Source organism: Xiphophorus maculatus, chromosome 20, assembly GCF_002775205.1.
Source record: "Xiphophorus maculatus strain JP 163 A chromosome 20, X_maculatus-5.0-male, whole genome shotgun sequence".
Lineage (NCBI taxonomy): Eukaryota > Metazoa > Chordata > Actinopteri > Cyprinodontiformes > Poeciliidae > Xiphophorus > Xiphophorus maculatus.
Genome location: NC_036462.1, coordinates 19,269,179 through 19,295,438, shown reverse-complemented (window position 1 = coordinate 19,295,438; position 26,260 = coordinate 19,269,179). Strand labels below are relative to the sequence as shown.

General features: G+C 35.8%; 1 protein-coding gene across 2 annotated transcripts in view; it reads right to left on the bottom strand.

Annotated features, from left to right (window-relative positions):
- The window catches only part of rad18 (RAD18, E3 ubiquitin protein ligase), a 29,029-nt gene extending 9,020 nt beyond the window's left edge, over window positions 1-20,009 (bottom strand). The window contains exons 1-9 of one of the 2 annotated variants that reach the window (XM_005799886.3): window positions 19,869-20,009; window positions 17,490-17,568; window positions 15,469-15,530; window positions 14,645-14,715; window positions 9,786-10,192; window positions 8,248-8,347; window positions 6,863-7,050; window positions 4,921-4,991; window positions 4,553-4,613 (exon numbers count right to left, since the gene is read on the bottom strand). In XM_005799886.3, the coding sequence (XP_005799943.1) occupies window positions 4,553-4,613; window positions 4,921-4,991; window positions 6,863-7,050; window positions 8,248-8,347; window positions 9,786-10,192; window positions 14,645-14,715; window positions 15,469-15,530; window positions 17,490-17,568; window positions 19,869-19,919 (1,090 nt within the window). In that variant the 5' untranslated portion in view covers window positions 19,920-20,009. Of the gene's footprint in view, window positions 1-4,552; window positions 4,614-4,920; window positions 4,992-6,862; window positions 7,051-8,247; window positions 8,348-9,785; window positions 10,193-13,975; window positions 14,625-14,644; window positions 14,716-15,468; window positions 15,531-17,489; window positions 17,569-19,868 lie in introns of those variants that run through there. The other variant, XM_023325172.1, reaches the window with a different exon arrangement.
- Window positions 20,010-26,260: the final 6,251 nt, after the last annotated feature.

The window sequence follows — 26,260 nt, the reverse complement described above, 5'->3', positions numbered from 1 at the left end:
TAAGGAAAAACGCCATTAAAACCAACATATGCCTGTGTGAAACAGTAACTACCTCTTAAGCCTAATTTTATTTTAGTGAAATAATATGCAAGCGTCATGCCAGATGCAATGGTGCACACGCATTTCATAAAGTTCTAATTTTCTCTCATCCGCCCACCAAATATTTTCAAAAGGGTCTCTCCCTTGAATGCCATCTTGCCATCCAATCCCTAGTTTTAAGTCACTGACCTTAGACAAATGAGGCCTACAGTGCTTAGACGATTGTCTGGTTTACTTTGTGATCTCTTGGATGGGTCATTAAGCTTCTCTAGGAGTAAGTTTGATAGGTTTACCACTGTTTTATGTACAATGGCTCTCAAGGTATTTCATTCAAGTTCAAAAGCTTCAGTAGTGGGTCAATAACCCTTTCCAGACAAACTGATATAAATGACTTTTTTAAATTCATTTCATGGCATGATGTGTGGCTTTTTGTGATCTTTTAACCTATTTATAGGTTCTTTTCAAGTGACATCATCACTTTACAGGTCTGGTGGTGACCCGGTGTGGGTGTGGCTTGTGAAATCCATCTCAGGTTTGCAAAAATAGATAAATTATGAGTTTTTAAAAAAATTGTGATTTAAGACCAAAATTATTACTTTTCCACAGAAGGACAGGGTGGTTTCAATGGCTTTTGTCCTAATAAATTGAATTCTCATTTAAAAGCCACTTTGTGTTTTTCACTGATTATCTTTGTCGAATATAAAAATTGTTTCATGATTTGAAACATTTAAGTGTGACAAAAACAGAATAAATATGTAATGTGGAAAATACTTTTTCAAAGTGCTGTATATAATGTCGGGATACGTTCTTTTTCATGGTGTAGTGAAAACGACTTCTCCAAATGGAGAATGAAGGCAATTGATGCTATATAGGCATCTGTCAAAGATGCTTCTGTGATGCTTTCCAAATAAGATATTCCTGTCATGTTTCACCAGGAAAAGACCCGGGGGCAAAACAACGACACACTATGAGATTAGGCCTCACTGGCTGGGGAGTGTCATGATTTCCTCTGCTGGAGTAGCCCGAGTCCGTCTGCAGCAGCCAAACCAGGATCCATATAATGCTTGTTCAAGTTAAATTATATCAGATTTGACCACTGGCATAAAACTTTTTTCTTTTAATTAAATGTATGTTTTTTACTCTGTTAGACCTTATGATTTACTGCTGTTTAAATGGACTAATGTTTAAATAACTTAAAATAACAGATTTGTATTTTTTTTATTTTAGAAGTTATATACTGACAAGAGATACAGCAGCATTTCTATGAACAGACTAAATGTCTCTGGTCTCACACACACACACATATATATATATATGTATATATACATGGGCAAATCCAATTAAACAAAAAAATAAAATAAAAATAAAAAATCAATAAATCATCTGTGATATCGTTAAGAGGTATTTGAAATTATATAATGTGAATTTTGGGCAATATTGCCCAGGTTTTGTATTTGGTTTTTGTTGTAAGATAATTTTCTTCGAAACAAATGCCAAAAATAAGCAGGTCACACTAAAAATAATGTCTACAATGTCCTGAAGGATTTTGTGTTTGCATGAGTATAGTCTGCTTCCACATTCTTATTTGCTCACTCACTCTTCCCCACGCCAGTAGAGTGACTCATCCACATCCTCCTCTGATAAATCAAGAGGTTATCACACCAGAGCAGCTATAAATAGAACCCACCTCCTGTGAGTCACATCCTTTTCTCAAACACTTTTAAAGTTAGCTCTATAAAGTTATTTTCAACAAGTTCTTTATCCAACTATGTCAACATGACCTGAATTGTGATTAGAATTATGTCCTCTGATACTAAAAAAATATCTGTCATTAGATGCGGGTTAAGCCAGTTATCTAGACATATATGGTCACAAAAAAGTAAGAAACACACTTTCTATTTCATCACCTCTAAATGTCAAATAATACCTATTCATCTGCACCGAGTTTGGTACTGCACTGATAAAGGGTATCGCTCCAGACGGAGGCTTTCTACACTGATTAAAAGTTTGGATACGGTTGTGTTACAATGGTCCTGTCTCAGACGTGAAATGATTTTATATTATGAACAAGCACGTATTCAAAGGAACAGCGTACATTTCTGCTGTATTAATATGCTGCACTTTATTCCACATAAAACAGCACCCTGCTGATTCTGTGAATCTTTTGTGCTACAATGGATGAGGCAGGGGTTTGTTTTCCAGATGAACAAGCTGACTGGAAGAGCACCGAATACAAGCGCTGACACTTATAAAACCTTAGACTTCAGGAAACTGTCAAAGAACAATTCGATGTTGAAATACAGCAGATTTCCTATACCACTTTAGCCCAGTCCTGTGTCCTGGTAACAAACTAACAGCTTGCAGCCAAAGTAATATCACCTAATAACCTTTTTCAGAAGTAACTTATACAAATAAGATGAACATGACATTTTATGATCAATTTTTGATGATCAATTCTCAATGTAGAAAGTTTGAATATCAGACTCATAACAACAAAAAACACAAAAAAGAGAGCGTAATTGAAGTGACCAAAATTGAATCTCAGTTGATTTTGACACTTGAGCCATTAGACAGCTAATATCCAAGTTTTAAAAAGTCTGTTTAGTCCTGTGATTCTCAGAGTAAGGTGTCATAACAAGAGGAGTAAACAAGCCTTCTGGATATTTACTTAGTTTTTTTTTCCTCCGATTTTTTCTTCAAATGTGTCAACCCGGATTTGTTTTAGAAATATAGTACATTCACCAAATTAGTGTTTCCAGGGTGACAGGCACAACCTGGAAAAGCTCAAGTACTTAGTAGAGCCTTTGTCCAGCCACAGCGCAGGAGGAGTATATTTTCTTGACAGTTTTGGAGCAAATATTGCCATCTATCATGAAAGGGCTCAGGTACATGATCTTTCTGTGTAATGATCACAGTGTATCGCTATGTGATGCGGTATAAATATCAAGAATACACAGAGAAAGGATAGAAAGAAAATGAAAGAGCTACAAGGATGAATACCTGCTGTTAAACATAGTTATAAAAATAAACAATCAGATAAATCTGTCAAAAGAATCAAACTTCTTCACAAATGTTTTTCTTTTAACACATACATGCAGTGTAGTGAAATCATGGGTTTCATTCGTTTTTTTTGCACAAATAAATTACATAAATTGTAATGTTTTAAAAATACAACACATTTTTACCTCTAGTTTTTAATACGTAGAGGCTCGTTTGCTTCTTCATTTCAAAGAGAAGAATTTTAAAACAGCATCTTATTTTCTAAAATAAAACTTATTTTTTCAAGATTACTGATAGTGTTTCAAACATATGCTAAGTTCTTCATTAATCTCACAAATTTTTCAGATAGTCTCATTTTATGCAGAAATAGAGGCACTTCAAATGAATACCGTATTGCTCAGTACTGATTTACTCCCCCTTTTTTCTGTAAAAGGAAAAAAAAAATCAGTTTTTGTTGTTGTTTGTTGGAGGGCCTGGAAAAAAACTGTCCTATGGCCCAACCAATAAAGTTTGAGAACTAACGTTTAAGACTTGGTGCAAGTAGAATATTTATCATAAGGACAGTTGGGACAATATATGGAATTATTTATCTGCATTTCTAATGAAAGTGTATTTACTAGCTTTACCAGTTTATTCAAATTGCTTCACAAAATATCTGTACTGTCTGTTGCAGGCTGAGGTGTAATCTAGTTCTCGAGATAAGTCAAGAGTCTCGTCTATGAAAATGTGTTATAGGGTTTTCCAAACCAAGTTAAATGAGTTGGTAACGCTACTTGTCGTCCCTGCATAAATATAATAAAAGTAGGGTCTAAATTAAGAAAAACACAAGTACAAGTGTACTTTTTCTTAATGTTACTGATAATAAACTTGTTAAAAGAAAACCAGAATCCACTTAAATCTGTAATGACAGGTCAAATCTTTCAATAAATTTGAAAACTGTAAATTTGGCACAAAACCACTGATTGATGAAAATCTGGTTCACACTGTTTCCAAACTTTTAGAATGAGACTGACTGAGAATGTAAAACCTGCATTGACATTTTAACAAAGAAAACAGCAGCTCCACAACCCTCAAGACGTTCTCACAGCCACCTGTGTATTCGTCACCATTTCTTGAGTCACTTTGTATTTATAGAATTACCTAAAGGCTGCAGTGTTTCTCATGGTGTTTGAAGACAAAACTGGCTGATTTAAGTCGCTGCTGGCAGCTCACTCTCACAGATGGGCTTTAGGGAACCGAAATTAATAAACACTAAATATCTCAGAAAGACATGCTTATCAGGAACTGTGGCACACAACAGCCTGCAGGTTACTATTATACCATCCACATTCATAGCTCACAGCCTCCTGTGAGATTGAAGTGGAGGGTAGACTCCACAGCTGGTAATAGGAAAGGACGCAAAAGGCTTATATAAGTAGGTGTAGCAGTATTTAAAATCTTCAGTTTAAAAGAAACTACTTGGTTGTAAAACTAGAAAAAGACATCACAACAGAGAGAAAGAAACAGCACTTACTATAATTTGAATGCATCTCCTCAATCTCTTCCTCAGACTGATTCTTTGTGAAAACCATGACCTGCAAATCAATAAGATGAAAGGAACGTTTATGAAAACAAAATGGCAGGCAAAGTCTTTGTTAAACTGTCAGTAACAGTAAACTTTTAATTATAACTTCTATGGTATAAAAAGTTTTCTTTTCTGAAATTGGAACAAATAAATGTTTCACAAATTCTGAATTTGTAACTAAAATGCCATGTTTTTCTTCAGTCATAAAAATACTCAATTATCTTTACAGCTAGGATTAGCAACTCTTATGAAAAAAGTATGAGAACCATCAAAATGAATAATATATCTTCAGCTGTCTTTGGTCAATAAATACTTACAGGTTTAGTCTTCTCGTGCATCTGACTTCTCATCTTCTCATTGGCCTCCACCTCTCTAGCAAGCTCTTCAACTGTTGACAGCATAGAAAGAAATCTTTGAATCACCAGTATTATAAAATGCAAGGGTGATCAATGATGTTACAGTGCAAACAAAAGAAACAACCAGTGGGAGCAGTGCCTTGCAAAATAATTCGTATTCCATTTTGTTACAACAACAAACTTCACAATATTTTAAAGGAATTTTATTAAATAGACTCGCAGAGATAAAAAAAAAAAAAATCTGAAGTAGCAAGAGAAGATTTTTCTGTTATTAAGCATCTGAAAGGTGTGGCATGCATACCACTTTTATACCTAACCCCTGGAGAATGTTGAGTTTCTAGATTTGAGTTCAAAACTAAGAATGCACTCTCTCTCAACCAATCAATGCTCTGAGAAAATAAAAATGCAAACAAGAAGGCAGGGCATGACTGGCGTCTCATCTTTTTCTCCTCCTCAACAGGCAACATCCTTATGTCCAACTGTGACCAGAAAACGCTTTAGAGAAATCGTAGAAGAATTGATACTGAGCTTAGAGACAAATTACTCTAGGATGCTCCTGTTAGAAGAAGGCTATAAATTAATGTCAACTGCATCCCTGAATTAAAAATTACTACCTCTGAAATGATCTCATCCTCTGAGAAGAATGTCTGATCACAATGCATACCATAGTACCCTCAAACTGCTACACACCACATCTGGACAGCAGAAAATGACATTTACAATATCAACCTACTGTAGTGAATCCTTTTTATCTTTGTAAGTTAATTAATGCAAAAAGAATTCATAACAACTGGAATTCTTGCAAATGGTAGGAGCTTTCATGGTCTAATAATTTAATTGATATTCATAACCACATTAATATATTCAATCACTGTTTCTCTTTTTTTAATTACACTCATCCTGCCTTACTGTGGTTAGTCCTCTGATTCTATTTGCACATTTTTTGCGAGAACCCCCCGCCCCACATATACAAAGTGAGTTCAGGTTCACCTACTGAGCTGATAACCACCTTCACAGAATGAATTCTTCCTCACCGAGTTCCCTTTCAGCCCCTGTCGGTACAGGTCTTATTTCACTGTGGATAATTACACTCCAGGCTCAGCCACTCAGCTCTCAAGGAAATGCTTGATACATCAAACTTGTGTGTTGTAGTTAATTTTTATTCAGTACTTATTGGAGAGAAACAAAAACAAAATGGTGCTCATGACTGAAACATAAGACATACACAAAAGTAAAACAATCAATTTAACAATTAATGACTCCCTGGAGAAAATGTTCTCATCGTTTTTAAACAATATTCTTCAAGTGCATTCCCATGTCTTTGGAAATTGTGCCCTTTTATACAAGTATTCCATAAATTCCTGATAGTGCCAGGTTGATCTGTTCAAACAATTATATACAAATATAGACAAAATATGAAAGTGGAGTCAACAAACTGTTCATTAGGGGATAAAAGTAAAAGACCCCGTGAAGATGCAGGCTGAGCCTGGAGTGTAATTATCCACAGTGAAATAAGACCTGTACTGACAGGGGCTGGAAGGAAACTCAGTGAGGAAGAAGTTATTACTCCAAAAGCATAACAGCAGCAGAAAAAAAGGCCAAATTACAGCTTGTAGTGAAGGACAAAGATCTTATTATTTTGAGACATTTCCTGTGGTCTAATGAAACCAACACTGCAGTGTTTGGCCATAATGACCATTGAATATTTGGAGAACAAAGGGGGAAAGTTGCCAGCATGAGTAGACCTTCCCAGTTGTGAAGTACAGGGGAGGCAGCATTATGCTATGTAGCTTTGTTGCAGGAGGGAGTGATGAACGTCACAAAATAGATGGCATCATAACGAAAGAATAGTACTTGTAATTATCTGGTTTCAGATGCATTTACAAAGATGAGGCTGTCTCACCTGATCTAGGCTTTAGGGAGTCGCACTGCGAGTTGTACAAGTAGACAAACTCTTTGTGTCTTTTGATCAGCTGGTCCCGAGAACCTTGCATTGACAGATGGCAGTCCTTCAACCTCCTCTTCAGATCCTGCACTGAAAGGAGATTGTACACTAGCTTTGCCATCGGACGCATGGCCGTGCCTTGAGAGCTGAAGGAGAGAAATGAACAGTTTATGCACAGGAATAAAAAGTTATGTGGTTCTTTCTAGGATGGTCAAGTTAATTACTGATATTAGAATAACAATGAAAATGCAAGGTTAATCAAATACACCACATATATTAAACTTATATTGTGGAATGATTATAGATAAATAAGACACCTGCCCCTAATTATGATAAAGCAGTGGCTACACTGCTTCACTTATCAAAGCACATTGATGCTTTACAAATCAACAATCAAAACGATTTCAAGGGCAGCTTTAAAAAAGATCAATCACTTTAATAAAGTCACACACTGCATATTGATGCAGCCTGCAGCCAAGATGAGGTCTGTGACATTAAATGTGTTTTACAGGCACAGACGGTTTGCAAATACAAGATAATCATTTACCCCAACATCAACCAGTACAAAGACAAACACTAAAGGGACAGAAGAGACTTAAAGCAGAATTCCAGCAAGAATGAAAATGAGAGCCTAGAAGTTTTGACTCATTTGTTGCCAAACTCAGACACGTGACATTAGTAACCACTGGTTTAAAATCAATAAGATTGCATTACAATTGAGGCCAATGCAGCTGTTATTTTATTCCATATTTCAACTGCCTTATTAATGTCACTAATAAGGCAGAAAACACAACATGATTCAGCACATTAAAGCACACAGCAAGTTTTTATCAGGTAACCTTAGCTTTATGTTGTTTGTTGTTTTATTATCCAACTTGTATCAAATTCAAGTAAATACAGAAATAAAGTAGTTTTGTTCAAAAACAGGTCCTAAAATCTATTAATCTTAGACTTACTTTTATTAAAAAGTATATTGTTTCTACAGAATTTGATTCGTCATTTTTTATTAATGTTAAACAAAAAATTCTGCCGTTTCCATCTATATTTTTGCTTAGGAATTTGCATCAAATTCAAAATAAAGGTAAATAAATGTGTAAGGTAACTTTTTTTATAATTATCAATAATTATTTTAGCAACATGAGGAAACTTCTACAGATGCAGCCTGTCAGCGGGCTGCATCTGCATCACAGTGGGCTACTGGAATTGCACTAGTCAGAGCCGGAAAGCACAACAGAGTGTGGTGAGAACAGTAGAGGACATCACCAGTCAAAAAGGAGTTGTCATCCATTTTGCTTCCAGTGAGTTTATAAAATTATTAAAGTATAATAACTTGACTCCTTTACCTTCTTAGGCTTTCCTTCTTTTCCCCGCTGGAAAGACACGTGTCCAGATGTTTGTTGATAAAGTGCTGTGCCACACTAACAGAGCACACAGGACACTCAACTGGAAAACAAAATAATAAAAAAAAAGGATAGGCTGACGGCTTTGTTAGCATCTTAATCGACACTCAACACTAATTAATCATTTTAGATTCTTTACTGCCAAGCTTAATTTGACTGCAGAGCATACATAATGAATCTTAACTCGGTCCCAGCCTTTTATGTTGTCACAGCAAACTGCATTGCTGACCGTACTCATTCAAAAGGGTTAATATGTGAAATTACTTATCATAACCACCAGAGAACCATGATTAATGATTCTAATAATTAACTACAAGCCATAAGAACAGCAATACTTACAGAGGAACAGTAAATAAGATGTCTCCTTAATTACAAGACATTATATTTATCACTTAGTAAAAGCATACAACCACTTAAAAATTCATAACTCATAAAAATTCATACATCACATCTAAAGTTAAAAGAATAAAACTACAATTAGCTTGACTGAAATTTCTGAAATACAGCAGAAATAAACATTTATATTTAGAGCTGCACAACACCCACTGAACTGCGCTCATGCAGATGAGATGAATGCAATATTTGGTAAGTTTCTATGTCTTGGTCTGTGAATTCAAACTATTTACCAATATTATATTGGCACCTTTTGAATGGTCATTATCTTTTTATGTCATGCCTGCATTTCTAAAATTGTTCAGGACTATTTATGATCATGTTAAATTTGACTCATCACTGCAAAGCTTAAAAAGCAAAGCTAACATCAGATCAATGTGGCAAGAAAACCAGTTTTAGATATGTTGGTGAAATCATCTGAAGTAGAACTGTTCGAACCTGAAAAATTGTTTAAAAGAAATCATCAAATCAGTCAAAGACCAGGATTGGACAATCTTGTCTCCCCCTGATTGACTGATTAGTGATGGACGGGTCAAACCGGATCAAATCTGTCCCTCTGCATCAAACAAAATAAGACTGAGAGCTTGCTGCATTTTTAGTAAAAAAAACATCTACCAACACAGTATATCTTGATGCACTGTTTTTAATTGTGCTTTGATGCATAAATGCAAATAATCTTAAAACTCAAATGTTCTATAATATTTAAAACTATGTTCTATATTAAAAAGACTGCTGCACATTTTATCTTGTATGCCTTATGTTTAGAAACAAAAGAGAAAATACAATCCACAGGAAACTGGTGTTGACCAGAAAAAGCCTGATCAGTACATCTTTAAAAAAATATATGAATAAAGTATAATCATCTTATTTCCTGGAAGTTTAAAGATCTGTACCCCCTCTCATACTCAGGGCTATGCATGGGATCATTATGTGTTGCTGTATTGCAGCTCTAAATGTGCCTTTCCATTCCTTGTTTTTTCCTCATTTCATGCAGTGGCTAGAGAGGCAGAAAATGATATGAAAGGGAGCAAAAAAGCAGCTAAAAAGGGTAACATGCTCCTAGTAGCACAAAGCTAAAATGGCTGCACCTTTGATTCCAGGCTTTACATCTTTTGATGGCGATGACGAATGTGCCATCTCAAACCCAGGAGTCAGACAAGGCGTGACCTGCTGTTTCAGGGACATCAGGACCTTGATAGACGGTTCCTCCACATCCACCGGTTCTTCCTTCACAACCGCTGACATTTGAGCTTTTCCAGAATGTAGGTCAGAGCCCTTTGCTCTACGGCTTGGTGTTCTCTGCACTTCTCCCCGATGAACATCCTGATGAGTTTCTTTACCGGGAGGTGTTCTGGGCTTCTTTTGGAAAAAGTGAGTTAAAATGGAACTGCCGGACCTCTGGCTGTTCTCCCTGGAAGTTTTGCATTTGACAGCGGAAGCTGGAGTCTTTGGCGATATTGGAGGAGATTCAAAGTTAACTTTTAACAACTGCTCCCTGGAAAAAAAATAACAAAAGCAAAGCAAATAAAAATTAAATATAAATATATAGATATACTGTATATACATATGTATAGTTCATGCAGGGAAACAAACTGAGAATCCCCATTAAGCATATTGAGCACATCTAAAAGAACCTATATCCACCAGTGCCTGCTTGTGACATTTGAGAGAGCACTCTAAGGAAATCTGCTGGAGCTCTGTTATTCTATGGCTCGTCTACAGAGCTAAAAAAGGAGACACTTTGGCCACCGTCTTGGAAAAGTGGAAAGCAAACAAACTGCAGCGGGGCCATCGCTTGGCAATAAAACGAACTCAATGAGGCGTGTGATGTTCTGCTTTCCATATCTAAAACTCCTTGGTGCTTACTGTTTCCATTAGAGCAGGTTCATGCTCATGCATGTGTGTTACCAGATACACAAACACACACACCACCAGTGTGATGGGGGGAACAGGCTCCTCCCATGACACTCTTCCTGGTAGCATTCATCCTTAACACTTCATACACTCAGACAGGTAGAGTTTACAACACAGTCACAAAAGAAACCCAAATCAAAATGAGTGATGAGTTGTTAATCTTATAAATTCCTTTCATACCTCCTGCAGTACATCTAATGATGAATTCACTGTTATCGATTGTATTTTTAACCGCAGAAAATTTAAACCACTTAAAAGCAATGCAGCATTGTATTTACTCAGTTTCTCGGCACTTCAGGAGTCTTAATGGTTCTTAGTGCTCAAATACCAAAGGCCGTTCCTTCGTAGCGTCAGAAAATATCAGTTTGTTAGACTACAGTCTCAATGACACTTAAAGGCCAATAACAATGTTATTGATGATGTGTCGTTTTTATAGAGGAACAGCATAAACAACTACAATCCAATTTTAAAAATGTAAAAATAAAAAACAAACAATTTACTGTCTTCAAAATTGAAACCGTTTTTAGCTTTATATTTGAGCGTCTCATCTCCTATCAGTAAAAACTCCTATTGGAATAAAAATCATTTTAAATCAAAATCTAGCAGAAGTATAAAATTTTTACTAAACTTCACTAAAGTTTATTTACTGAACTTTTTTATCTAAATTGGATTTCAAACTACAACAAAAAGGTAATCAAGTTATTTTTTTTAATAAACAATTTCAGTTACATTATTTTGCTACTGTGAAGACACATTAATACATTTTACAACCTTTTGGAATTTTTAACAAGGTAGTATGTTTTCTTTCTTTATTAATATGACTGTGGTAGAGACCAGATAATCCATGTTTGTGGAGTTCTTGTTGAAAAAATTATATTAAATATGTTGTGAACTTATTAAAAATGTAATCTATGTTTAGATCAGCCTCGACTCGTTTCTTTCCTGATAAAATATGACTACATCCATAATTCATTAGTGAGCAGCAGAAAGGAGAGCACTCATTGTTTCTGATATGAAGATGAGAAGTATCTGCAGTGTCTGTAACCTGTTGTTAAATTATACAACTGTCCTAATAGGGGCAGAAATCAAAAGTAAAACGGACGTGAATCAAGTTTTCCCTTGACAGCAATGACTGAACATTTAAGTTTTTCACTCGCAACCAAAGTGATTCTTTTGAGAGTGTAGTGCGGAATAATTGTCGTGAATTACAAGTGCATCATGAACATTTCAGAAAAATATAATTTATAAAGTGCATTTGAGGAAACTTCATCTTTTAGTGAACAGAAACTTGCACAATTCTGATAAAAAATGGCAATTTCTGAGCAATTTGGCAGACTGTCTGCTCTAGTCCTCTGGTAAGTGTGTAGAGAGTAGGCTTAAATACATTTTAAAAGTGCCTCAATTAGTACAAATATGTTTGGTGGAAATTAAACACATTTACCAGCAATGTTCAAAACCAGTTAAGAAGTAAACTAATGCGAGGAGAGACTGTATGATCAGTGGTAGCTGTAGCTATATATTAATGAACTACTGCGGTAACCACTGACTGTTCGGCTTCTGCTTTAATGGCAGTAAATGATGGTTTTCATCCAAAAACTACTTAAAGCAGTATTTTCACACTGAGAGGCCAATCCCTGAACATATACAACTCTACTAAACAGGTGTTTGAAATAATTATCTTAAAACATGTTCTACACTGATGCGTTTCAACTGCAGGAAAAACTAGAACCTATAGAAAGGGCAGTGTGGCCCCAATCCCTGTAAGCTTTCAGCACCTGGCATTCCAACATGCTCTAATGTTCAAGCATTAAAAAACAGTCAGACTTTGCTTAGCTTGCAAGGTTAGATAAGATCGGACGTGTGTGCAGTGGTTATTTAATATGATACATTTTAATAATTTGAAACTTCAAGATAACAGTTGGGAATGCCCAAAATTCAACTTTGTATAGAGTATCCCTTAGATCATCTTACAAAAGACATGCGAGGTTCACATGGTGGATAATGAGCTCTGAATAGCTGAGAAACCTGCCAACTTTCCCACTTGGAGTTATTACTTTTCGAGATCTTTCTGTAAATTTTTTTTAATTTAAACTTTTGACTAAAATAATACACATAATAACTCTGTTTTAATCAATCATGCTGTACCAGTGGAGAGATTTGTTTTCTTTTTAATTTATTTATTGTTTTTATGATGTCCAGGGTGTAGCCAATCGCTTGCCCGATGACCACAGCAGGTATCCACAAACCCCACCAAAATCCAGAAAGGAAGGAAGGATGAACATTTTTCCTTTTTTTTAAGTTTTGAATATTTTGGTGCCGTTACGTTATTTTCAGTTTTGTCTTTTGTCTCTTTTCCTCAAACATAAGAATTAGAAGAATGAAATAAAGAAAAGCTCTCTTGGTTACAGGGTGTGAAACCACATCATATTCTAATATGGATCTAGAACTATGTCTACATAAAAACAGCACTTTATTACGACTGAGCCACTTACAAGAAATTTCCCCTCACAGATGCCCAGAGCCGGACAACAGGAAATTAAACTCTGGAGCACAGAACGGCAACGTAACCCACTTATTCATAACAGCGATGAAGATCAGAGGTTCTGCTATTGGCGGTGAAACCCTTCATCGCGTCAATGGTGTGACATGATTGATGGAGGAGACAAATATTGCAGCTTATTGACAGATAATAGCACTCAAGCATGCTGTCAGCCTTTCAGCCAAAACAATGAAGACAATATTAAAGACACAGTTTCAAAGACCAGTATGAGAATTCCCCCCCAAGAGAGAAGAGCTCATTTGTGAGCTTATTGAGTCAAAATAAGACAATTAATTTGTTTTATTTCTAGTAAAATTAATTTGTGATCTTAAACCTAAGGAATAACATCAGGCCTGAGGCCTAAATGAGCAGCTTATTTTTCTTATGTTACTGGAAATAACTTTACTTTTCTGCTCACAGTGTCACACTGCATGTAAGCAGGCCAGCATTTATCAGTTTGTCCATGACAGGCAGTGAATGAAAGCAAGTGGAAAGCTGCACCCATGAGGCAGGTGTCAACTATAACAAGACGATCTGGTCTCAGGCTATTTTTTTTTTTTCCTACACTGTCTACACGTCACTTGGGAAAAACTCAACTTTTCTGCAAAGCTTCCTGTAACCCAGCTCGGACACTGCTACCAGTATTTATACCCTGATGTAATAAAAAAAAATCTACAAAACTCTCAAGTGTGTGTGTAAAAGTATATTATACAGAACATGACAACATGACCTCAGCTGAGGGGAATAAATCCCAATGGATTTACAAACAAATTAGAAAGATTACAAGAAACCAATAACAGCTTTTATTTCCTAAAGTGCTGGTACCTTGGGGATACACCGAGACATCCCATCAATAACTGTAATTCCATGAAATCACCATGGCAATCCTTTTTCCTCCCAGGTATTGAAAGCATTAAAAACAAATAGACGATATATTGAGGCAACGCATTCATGTTCACAGTAAAGTCAGCCTGATTTCCTGCTCTGCTACTGGTATTTCTGCTAGTCTCCCTCTAAAGAAGTGACTCTTGACACACACCAACTCCACAAACCTTTTGAATGACAAGAACTGATGAGAGGGGAATTTTAAAGCAAAAATATACATATACAATATTTGCAAATTCCTGTCTATGTGCTTAATGTAGATCTAGTTGAATAAGCTTAGCTTTGCTGCATTGTTTTCTCCTTCCATGCAGTGGGTGAGTGTCCCCTAAGCTGAGCTAACCCACCGGTTACCCACCCCTTCGAAGGAAGAAGTACAATAAATCTCTCCAGAAATAAAAACCAAGCCATGTCTGGCTGAAACAATTTGCATTGTTTTGATCCTTGCTCCCTAGCTGTGCAAGCTCTGTCAGAGAAAAAGCTTTAAAAAAAAGGAAAGAATAATTTACTCGGACGATGCTGTGTGCAACCCTGCAGTTTTCGTTGGAAAGAAAGCTTCATTTTCTCTAAACGTAACAGTTCACTTCATATTTGACACAAACGGTTCCTAACCTTGCAGCTTGAAAGTTAACGACCAAGTCATCTAACAGGCGGTTGTTTTGTAAGTCCTGTTCTGTCATTTGCTAAAAGAGAGATGAAAAATACAGCATTAAAAACACTTATTGGAGTTACAATTTTGACATTTCACTCAGAGAAAATTAGAACTTAAACGTTGCATTTATTTCTTTAATTTAAATTTAAAAAGTGAAACTCGTATAGATTCATTACACACACAGTGATATACATCAAGTCCTTTTTTCTTTTCCATCATTTTGATGCTTATTATGATCACTGTGGAAGCTACACGCTGAACCTCAAACAACGAGGATTCAGGGTCTCTCTATCCTACCTTCCACCTCTGAGACCTTGATTCCAAATGAAATGCAAATTTACATTCATCTAGTGGCTCCTGAAGCGCTGTTTCCACGTTGTGAATCTTCTTCACATTTTTTTTTTGAACAAGCTTTGCATCACAATCTTCTCAAGGCTGCAGTTATTCCTCATGCTTGTGCATTTTTTCCTACCACTTTTTCCCTCAGTTCAACTTTCCATTAATATGTCTGCATGCAGCACTCTGAACAGTGCACTTCATTAGCATTCACGTTTTGTGGCTTACCCTTCATTCAACGGGTCTCAAAGACTGTTGATTGAACAAACCAGAAATCACCCACAAGATTAAGAGAAAGAAGTGGTTGAAATACATGACTGTCGAATAAATCTATTATTGAGTTTCACTTCTTGAATCAAATTAATGAATTAAATGAAGTATTCAAATATATTTTAATTTATTGTGATGCACATAAATGACAAAATGTATAATTCATGTCGATACTTACCGAGTTGCAAACTGGACAAAGCAGCTTGTAGGACAAAAATTTTCTGATGCACAAAGAGCAAACTGGAAGATGAAAAAACAAACAGACTTGTACTTATTCTAAAAGCAAATAGATCCAGGTTTTGTTTCAATTAATCTGGGTAAAAGAAAAATTATATATATATATTTTTATTTTTTTTTATTTTGATCTGATACTTATCCAGACTGTACGGATGCAGATCATACTGCTGTAACATTATTACCCTGCAATCTGAAATGGACTGGTGATTTGATGCATTCTTATTCTAAACTAACTTATACATGTACACCAATAGCAAATTCTAACCTTTTTGGACTTTCCATCAATAAGTTAAATAATTAAAATAATTTATTGAGATTCACGGTATTTTGATTTGAACACATCTCCCCACTCATTTCTTGTTTTTTCCTTTTTTTGTTCGGCCTTCTTTTTTTGTAGCACAGCAACACACAGACTCAAACATTTCAGCATAGTAGCTGAGGAAAGTTATGGTGAAGTTGTTGCAGAAAGGACTTTCTGATTTGGACAATAAAGATCTGGTCACCTGTCTGTTTTTCCCAGACAACAACCATCCTTTCCTGTTGTGCTTTTCCAACTCTGGTTTTGTCTCTCCTTTGTCAGACAAGATGCTAGAAAATGGGAGCATCTCTATGACAGACAGTGACATGTCTCCCTTCAGCATTTGGTGCTTTAAGCCTAATTATAGTGCTGCGAGTCATTCAGATAAAAAGTCCCCCCCCCTTTCAGCCTCTGTGGAGGTTTGTGCACTTGTTAAATTTGATGTGTAGCAAGAAAATTCTGAAGACACACTAAGCTTAACACTGACAAACTAAAAACAAGCCTGTATTTTCAGAAAAATATTTAACTTTTGAAACAAAAACAAACAGCAAATTAAGCTCAATTTACTTAATGAGATGATTCAATGACTCTAAAATTACTTTTATTCAAAGTAGAGCTATTTATTAAGCACTTGAAAAAGTGTTTTTAAATACAACTTATGCAGTACCCAAAACACTTAAGCGTACCAGGTACAAATGTGCAAACAGTCTAAAAATAAATGCATTGTGCGCATGTGCAAAATGTCCGGATATAAACAATAACATGCAGGTACTTCATAGCATCATGCCATCACTGTATTTTGTGGCAGGAGGAACTGGTGCACTTCACAAAATAGATGGCATCCTTGGAAAAGACAGTAATGAGTAAATATTCTATCAAAGTTCCATATCATCAGGCAAGAAGTGAAAGCTTGAGCATAAATGGGTCTTCTGACTGAACACTGACTGAGCAAACAATCAAATTAGTGACAAACTGTCTCTATGACAACCACTTTGTAAGTAATCTGTGCCCTCAAGTTTTCCCATTGAACAAAGCCTGTGTGCCCCCAAATCTTCTCATAGAAAACTTGAGGACTCTGACTTTTTTGTTCATACCCAACAGAGACAGCCAGCCGTACACATATTAGTGAGAACTGTCACAAACATCCCCACAAGCATTCGAGTAACAGTATGAGCAGGAACTGCTGGGAGGTGGAGCATAGAGGAATGGTGAATGAGCCCTATCTTTGTTTGCTCCAAAGTTATAGCAGAAGACTGAATGGTATCTGCAAAAGGCGAGCTGTACAGCAGGACTGCCGACAAGTGTGTCACCGGTGATGTTTTATGTAACTTTTTCCCCACTATACAAATACAGTCAAATAAAAGGTGGCTTTATGTTCAAAATTATGAAACTGGACTTAAAGATTGTTTATATTAGGGCTTTATAAACATTTTGACTATGAATGCCAGTGTTCTGAGGGCAACACTAAAATAACAAAGATAAACCAGAAGTGACTGATTTGTCAGAAAGAGAAATTAAAAGTACAAAGTAAGTCTACTCCCTTCCAATGTACTTCTCTATGCCAGTGCTCCAAAAAAAAAGCCCAAGAATCCAATTAAAATGCTATTAAGAATGTTTCAAGTTGCACTAATATTGACATTTTTCAGGTTCGGCGTAAGACTTACAATTGTGGGAGCACTTAGTCATCATTGTAATGTTGAGGAAATCAAAGCAAATTGGACAACGTAGCAGGGTATCAACCGTCTGTGGAGAAAAACATCAGAGTTGTGAATTAATTACTAAAACATTGTGCAATACAAAGGGTTAATGGGGTTAATAAGGTTATGCATTTTTCAGGCACATAGAGTCGTTGCATAACGCAATCAAGTAACTATGCTACTTTCAGTTGTTATATCCTATATAAATCAAACACAACTTGGAAGAAATTTGATTTCACAATTTGATGTTTTAAAATTGGCCTCAGTTTGCTTAAGAAGCTCATATTCTTTCTGACATGTCATCACAACGTTTCTCCATTATGCTGTTTATAACTGTTCTGAAGAGGGTTGGACTGAGAAATACTTTGTTTTTTAACATAAGCAGACGCGCAGTTCCACCAGGTGTTTGCCAATTGCTGCTGCTGCATATAAACGATCATGCCTATAATAAATACCCTTGAAAAGTCAAACCTGCTCCAAGCTCTGTCAGGCCAATATTGATTTGCTGATGTGTTTAAAGACTGAAAAATTAAAATTTTAGTTTCAATAAACGTAATGGAGAAAAAAATATTCGGACTGTGTGGGGCCCTTTCTGTCACTACCGGATGGATTGATACATCTTTATGTAAATGTCTAAAAGAAATTACTTTACTTGATGTATAATAAATCACTAATATTTACTTAAAAATTAAAACTGTTTCAGTTCACACAAAAACAGCTGTATGAAATCAAAACATCCCCTTCTGGCATAACTTGAAGTCAATAATGGATATTTTAAAACAGAAGAGAATTAATTCAAATAATTAACAGATTAAAAATCATAATTTAGCTTTATTTATATAGCGTAAAATTACAAGAGATGTCATCTCAACTCAAACCCCTTCACCTGGAAAACACATCCAATTCATGTCCAGTTAGACAACATAAACACTGGTCCAAACTTGAGTTAAAAATCAATCCAACTGATTTTATTAAATCCATTTATGTAATTGCATTCAGATCCAACCAAATGCTGTCCAACAAAATCCTAGTTATTGTCCAGTAAAATCTGATTGTTTTATTATACGGTGCAAATTGATTAAATGTTATCTGTAAGAGGGTCACCTTGATTGCATTAAGCCACTGACAATGCAGCAATTCAGCATCAGGTACAGAGACACCAGTGAGGAGGAGGCACAGCCTTTCAACTGGAAGAAATCTCCAACAACACCAAGCCTACTGCGCCTCATTTATCAAAAGCTGCTAGATACATAACACATAATAAGAAAACCTCCACTTTTTATCAATTAAAATTCAGAGTGCAAACAAAAAGGTTTTGATAAATGTGGCTGATGGAAAACAGTCATAAATTAAAGCCCAAAACCCTATTTCTTTATTTATAGGTTCAATGACCATCCCAAACTTTTTTACACTAAAAACTCTGAAAATGTTATGAAATTATGTTATTTTGAAAACATACTTGCAAAAAAATAAGCATTTTAGAGTTACACATTGCAAGGTGGCTGAAATCCTTAAGACAGCCTTCTTAACCCCATCAGCTCATCAGGTGCACCAAATTTAAAAAAATCTAATTTCTGTCAAATAGGAATTTACTTACAGTTCCACAACTGAATAAAATATCTTTATACTTAGACTGATTGTTAAATTTAACATTGACCTGTTTGAGACTAAAATATAAAATTTCAGCAGTACTTGGCATCAGAGTTTCACAAATGAAACAAAACCTCTTCAAACATGTTATTAGGCTCACATGCTCTTGTGTTTTTTCTGTAATTCCAGTGTTTTTAATGGGTGGGAATTGCCATAAAAATCACGTTTTTAAATCATGGTTTGACTATTATGTAAAAACTTGGATAGAACTGAACTATATGGAAATGGTTCTGAATCTTATACTAAGGCCGTATTGGAATGAATCGGGTGGATCTGAATTCACTTAGATTGTAGAACTTGTTTGTTTAGTCGGCGTTGGTTGTGAAATAACCTAAATTGAAAAACATCGATTGTTAGCATTCTCTTGATAACTGGTCAGTCACGTCAGCGTCAGGTTTTATGGGGTTTCCAAAATGAACGTTGACAGACGTTAGATTTAAAGTAAATACATGAACTGTGATTTATGTCGACATTAACGCGATGTCGTTATGAATGTAGGCTAACAAAATATCAATTATTACTGATTGGTTACTTATAGGACCAAACATCTGAGCGGAAATGCTTTTGTGATTGTTTTTGTTTTTTTCTTCATCGAATTGCTTAATAAACTTAACGTTCTGAGAGGGTGCACAGCTAATGGGGCTAGTTTTGACATCAAAACATGAATATTTCAGCACAGACATCGCCATGACTTACTTTTAAACACGCAAGGCTGAGCGGTAAATCCTCTTCAATGTGCTGGGCCATGTCTCTGGGAGAAGTTGTATAGCTCTCGGGAAAGATTTAAGAAAGTTAGCTCTTCTCAAAGCTACTCGTTCGACCAGCTCCCGCCCTAAGAGACGCAAACTGACGTCAATAAACGACTTCCGCCACTGGTGCTGTATTCACGGCCAGTGGGGCATCTCATATTCACAGAAAAACGCCACACCCCCAGTTGAGAATTATCAAATTCAGTTTTATATTTTACACGTTTTTGTATTTCGGAACGGGCTCCGTGGTAACATATTATTCAACATCTTATATTATTCTGCTTACACGTTGATGCGTGTTACCTGACCATTTGTTCCTGTAATACATAAACGCTATTGTTTTTCTTGTTTCGTTTCTTATAACGTATCGGATATGACTTGCCCTTTTGTTTAATTTTCAGTTTCTCCACTGAAGAAAAACAAATTCTTGATAAACATGTTAAACAATTTACATGTTTTGTAAAACCTGTACCCAGGTGCTGCACCCAAATGCAGCACCTGGGTACGTAAAGTATTTGGAGAAGAGCTTTTCTTTACTGTCAAAATGCAAGGTTTTAACATGAGATCAGCAGTTCAGTTACTGGACTCTGAAAGTACAATTCACGCTGCCTATTCTATAAATTTAGCTATTTTAATGTTGGCATCACTGTGGTTGATTTGACAACTGACTCACCTGCCTAAGCCCGAGCCATGGAGTGTTATGCATCAACATAGCATAACATGAGTTTTGGATGATTAGTAATGTAAAATTTTCCCTGCGAGGGAGTTTGAGGTTATTTGATTGTTATTTAAGAATCTGCTATCATTACTGATTATTTTGCTTAGTTTTACTAGTCATAATGAAGAACCATGACTTCTTTTTACCCATTTTACCTTGATAATATCCTTTTCTTTTTTTTATGAGGGATTGTTATATGAGCCATTCATCATTAGGCTCTAACAGTAAAACGTTATTGGTTCTGTTGGGGGAAAAAGCAGAAAGGATGTCATTTCTGAGCCCAATCTGAATATCAGAGGATGGAAATTTTGTATTCCAGAGCCACTGACTTTGATTGTTGGCCATGTTGTGACAGCATTCACACTCTCATTTGATTTGTTAAAGAGATAGCTGAACCTGGACGACATTATAATGAAATAGAAGTATTAAGCATGTAATGAAACAAGTTCCAAGCTGACCATCAAAAACAAACATATTCTACGCTTGCACGCCTTTAGGAGTTGTCTCAAGTTCCCCTTTCTGGACCTGGAAAAATCATTAAATCAGTTTCTTTCTTAAGCTGGAAAATGCTCTAGCAAATTTAAATAAACCAACTTTTTCAGCCAAACCTCAGCCATGGTTTATGACTGAGCTGCTGACCGAAGTGGGAGACTTCCAAACATTTTGGGGTCTCATTCACAAATGGGGTTAGACAATATGAGAAATCTAAATGATCTATACAGACATCTTTGACTGTTTTTCACTAAGCAAAGTTTGTTTACAGCTGCAAAACCCCTCCTCTGACCAGTGCCAGAACAAACTCGTATCCCCTGAGCCACCATTAAGGAGCAGCTGGGAGACCTGATGGTCATTCTTACTGGTGAGGTCAAGCCAAGAGATTTTTTTAGTCAGTGAAGTACATGGTTATTTTTGCCAAACGGATTCTTGCTCACTGTCTGAGTTCACTGTGTCCTCGGTTATTAAAGTCATTGCTTTAATCAGTCATCTCTGATTCCATTCGTCAAGATCTTCTAATGTAGTCATCCTCACATGTGTTTGGTCCTCCAGTGCTGCTCTATTATCTAAAAACAACTACCTGCCTGCTTGCTCTCTAATGCCATCTCCTAAATCATCTTCATCTCACACCTTGCTTAACCAGTAATTGTCAGGATTCTCCACCCTCCTCTTCTCCAGAGACCTATCCTGGAAACTAAGCTCTCCGACTTAATTAGTTAAAACTTTCATCCATTCATCTGCTTCCTGACTCTAATCTGTCCTCTCCAGACGTCACAAGCCTGGACCCAGAAGCTCCTCTTAATATCTACCAATCTCTAAATAAACTCCCACTTCTTTATTCTGGGTCTAAGTGTAGTTCTCCATTTGGGTCAAAACTTTCAGCATCATGTCATCAGGGTTGAACCTTGCTTACAACTCATTAGCTCCTGATGTTTCAGTCTAAAATATCTTTTTCTTCAGTCACGTACAGCACTGAAAGACATTCAATTATTTCTATAAAAAATAACGAGACTTTTAAGATAAGCTTAAGTGGACTTTGCAGAACGGCCAAATTAAGTTTATTGCTTTGTAAGTACTGAGCCATCAGATAAAATGCTGACCTTGACTGTGAAATCCCTGCATTGGTTCTTTGATTTCACCAATTAGCTGTGAGGGGGAAAAAGAGCCGATGTGGTTCAACTGCTTACTGACACTTTTTAGCTTGTGTTGGCCTTACTGACTCCACTTTCATTGATCATGTATCCTTAACAAGGCACTTAGACTTTCTCTGTTTGATTTATGGAGTCAGTTGTTTTCAATGCATGAGTTGGATTTAAAGTGGCTTTTTAATTCTCAGTGTCCTTCATGAGTACCACTTAAATGACTGTGAAAAACTATGAATCACCTGTAAAATCTTGTCATCATTGTTGTTTGATCAGACTGTAGTTCAATGTTTCCATACTTCTGTTTGTGAGGTGAGCATATTTTTGTATGGTGAATACATTTACCAGAAAGTACATTTATAAAACATAGAAATAGACCAAAAGTAAAGTGTCTGAGTGAGAATTAGCATTTGGTTTTGCAGTAACAGTTACCTGTAAAAACATTTAAAAATATATTCTGTTTCTCATTAATACTTATATGAAGCAGTTATCAAAATACTTTTTGTAAAAATACCTGAGAATTTTAGGCATCATGTTAAACTAAATAGTTCAAATAAGAAACTAAATGCACAAAAACACCACTAAGCTTTAGGATGTATACCTCTTCATATGTCAGTCACTTTTCATGAAGGAAAGCACTCTCATTCCTGCACAACTTCTTCATAGTCAGACCTACATGATCTTTGCCACGCTGTCAGCACTGAGGACTACGCCTGCAGCAACACTGAACCAATTATTTAGCCTTCAGGGAGAAACCCTGGATCATTCACTGACCACTGGTACTGTTGCTTGGCATTTATCAGAGGAAATGGTGAATGGATACAATAAATTGCTGTCTTTTACTAAATACACATCATTATTATTATTATATTTAATACTATACATTATTTTTGTTTATGTAGAATTACAGTCCGACAGCAATGTAAGAAAACCGAAATTCTTCCAGCATTAGTCTACTTTCAGGGCAGCTTCATCATTTCAAATGACCTTAGACTGGATGAAAATTTTGTCATTTATTTTTTTCTTTCCTTTATGTGATTGTCTAACTTCCATTTTCTTTTATAAGATGCTTTGTTTTTAATGCAGATAACATGTTTTACATCTATTTGGTGCATGTTTGTGTGTGTGTGTGTGGGAAGACAGGGGGACTGTTTTGTCTGTTTAGTGTTTCTTTTTTTTTCCATTAAATAGCTTTCAGTTACCCTGTATGTGAAAGGAGTAATTCAGCCGAACTTGCCTTCCCTTCCCGGACTTTCAAGTAAAACTGAAATGTGCAGCTATGACCATGAAAATGTCACTCGTGTTCTGGAAAATCACTTTATGGAGGAGACAAAGACTCTTCTAACTATAACCATAATTAAATTTTAAATGTATTCATCCAAGTTTCTTCCAAGCTTTTGTGATGAGACAAAAACTTGCGGAAGTCAAATTAAAGCTTTAAAAATGCCATACTCAGTCACATCACATAAACTCAGCAAAAAGCTGCTTTGCTTCAGCGTTTCAGCTGGAGTCTGACCAACCTCTGCCTATTTTCATCGGCCTGTAGAGACACTGATGGGTTTGGACAATAGGAGTGTTTATCCATTGGTTACTCAGCCAAGCAGACTTATATTAGCTAGATGACATAATGCATTGGATTCCTGTGTGATTAGACTCCAGGTTTCAGATTTACTGGTATTGTGTTACAGATTAAACCCATTTCCACGTATTCTTTGATAAATTTGGCCAGTCCAGAGTTTCTAAACAGTTTTTGACCCTGTGTGTTTACAAGTTCAAAATGCCTCATTTAATGTCTTTTGGTATTTTGATGATTTTATTATTATACATTTTTTTGTTTGTTTTCAAGTTTCTGTTTCTTCAAATGAAAAATAAGATTACAATGATCCAGATCAGTGACGGTGTGGTTGGATAATGCACTTTCCAAAAAAACTGTGCAGTGGAATCCTTTTGGTCTATGTGGAGGTCAATCCTTAAAAAGGGAAACTGGCGCAGTGCTTATTCTGATCAGGACATAACTTTTATTTCTACTTTTTGTTTTAATTCACTAAATATGTGACTGCTTGAAGCATTTTTGTATATATTGTAGCATTCATGCAAATTTAGACAAAGTGTTAAACATAATCCAGTGGATGTTTAAAAGTTGGTACAAAAAACCCCAAATATACATATTATAGATTTTAAGTTTTCATTTGTATTTTATTGATTCACCATTTACTTTTTTATTAACTCTCCTTTTTAATAATAATAAAAAAAATAGTCTCAAAATATAAGACAAAATTATAAGAACTGCAATGAATAATGTAGGATTCAAAATCTATTTTCATTTTTAGAATAATTTAATTTTTCATTGTTGACAAAGAGGTATCTATACTTTATGATCACTTTAATTTCAGATGATTTACATTAGAGTTCTGTAAACTTTAGTGTATAAGAAAAGAATAGATGACGGATAAAGAATAAAGGCTGCCTTTAATTCACAAAGCACGGTGTGTGTGTGTGTGGGAGGGGGGTGTGTGTAGGCGTGGGTGTACGTGTGGGTGGGTGGGCGCGGGCGTGGGTGTGTGTGTGTGTGTGTGTATATTCTTCAATAGTTTTGTACCTGATTCACAAAAGTTTCTAAGTGTATATAATATGTGCTTACTTGTGTGTTTTTGTCTGATGTGATATACTTTATGTTCACAGATAACATCTTGGTACAACTCTATCGTTAGCACACAGAAAACAAAACTCTCATGCATAACAAATCAAGCTAGTAAAATAATTGATACATCACAAACTGTCCAATCAGTATGAGCGCTGTGTGGATCACAGAGGAACCTTCTTATCTCCTCCATCACTCAGTCAGTTTCCTCCCATCAGACAGGAGATACAAAGTCCCACTGGCAAGAAAAGTGATATACAAATAAAAAAATATCTTTAATTCAATTACATCCTCAGCAGCAAAGGAATTACTATTACTATAAGTGCATATGTTTTTTTTAATCTATTTCTTTTGAAAATTTTATTGACCAATTAATGAATTTCGGCTGCATTTGTTGTCAGACATTATTTTTTATTCTATCTACAAACAAGGCATGACTGAGATATTAATAAGAAACCTTGTTAAGGTTTTCTACACCCACATGTATTATCTTGGTGTGGAGCAAACCATCCATAAGAATATAACATGGAATGTTTTCTTCACAGGAGAAGGTTTTTGCACCGCATTTTCTTTTATTTTTTTACCTGACCATGTAGTTGCTGTGCAACAGCACTTGTGCTGATTTTTAGATATGGCAAAGTAACTCTGTGGAATCACAACACAGGCAGCAAAACATTAAGAATTTATCAGATCTGCAAACGTGGATGCTAAAAAGCTGAAATGTGGTATTGTCATGCTTCAAATTCAGTCCATGATTTAATAGTTGAGTTTGATTAACAAGGTGTTATAGTCCTGTACTGTGCTTGGCCTTATCAGCAGTATGCTATTGTTTCTTCCCGACTGGTGTGTCTGTATCTAATGAGACCCTTAGCACTGAGTCATCTAACCCTGTGTTGCCCAGTGCACAAGGCCAAACCTGCTTGGCATCTTAACAATGGTGGCCACCATGGAGAATTAGAAAAAAACAGATGAAGTCAGAGGTAAAAAGTACCAGCACTGTAGCCGAGTATTTAAAGATGCTGTGGAATGAGAACTATACACGTTCCTTTTTCTTAGTTTGTCATGACTTTTTATTTACAGTCATGATCAATAAAGGCACCCTTTGAAAATAGCCTCCGGGCTAAACATACTTTTCATTAAGCTCGCCTGTCTTTATGATGAGTGTTATTTTCTATTGGTCTGATGTAATATTTTAATCTTAAATGTTGCATTTTAATAAGCTGTAAGTGGAAAATCAGAAAGATTGAAATAAAGGCTTGAAATGAGTCTGTGTAATTAATCTGATTTGTTTCACTTTGTGAAATAAGTTACTGAAATACACAAACTGAAATTTATTTATGAAT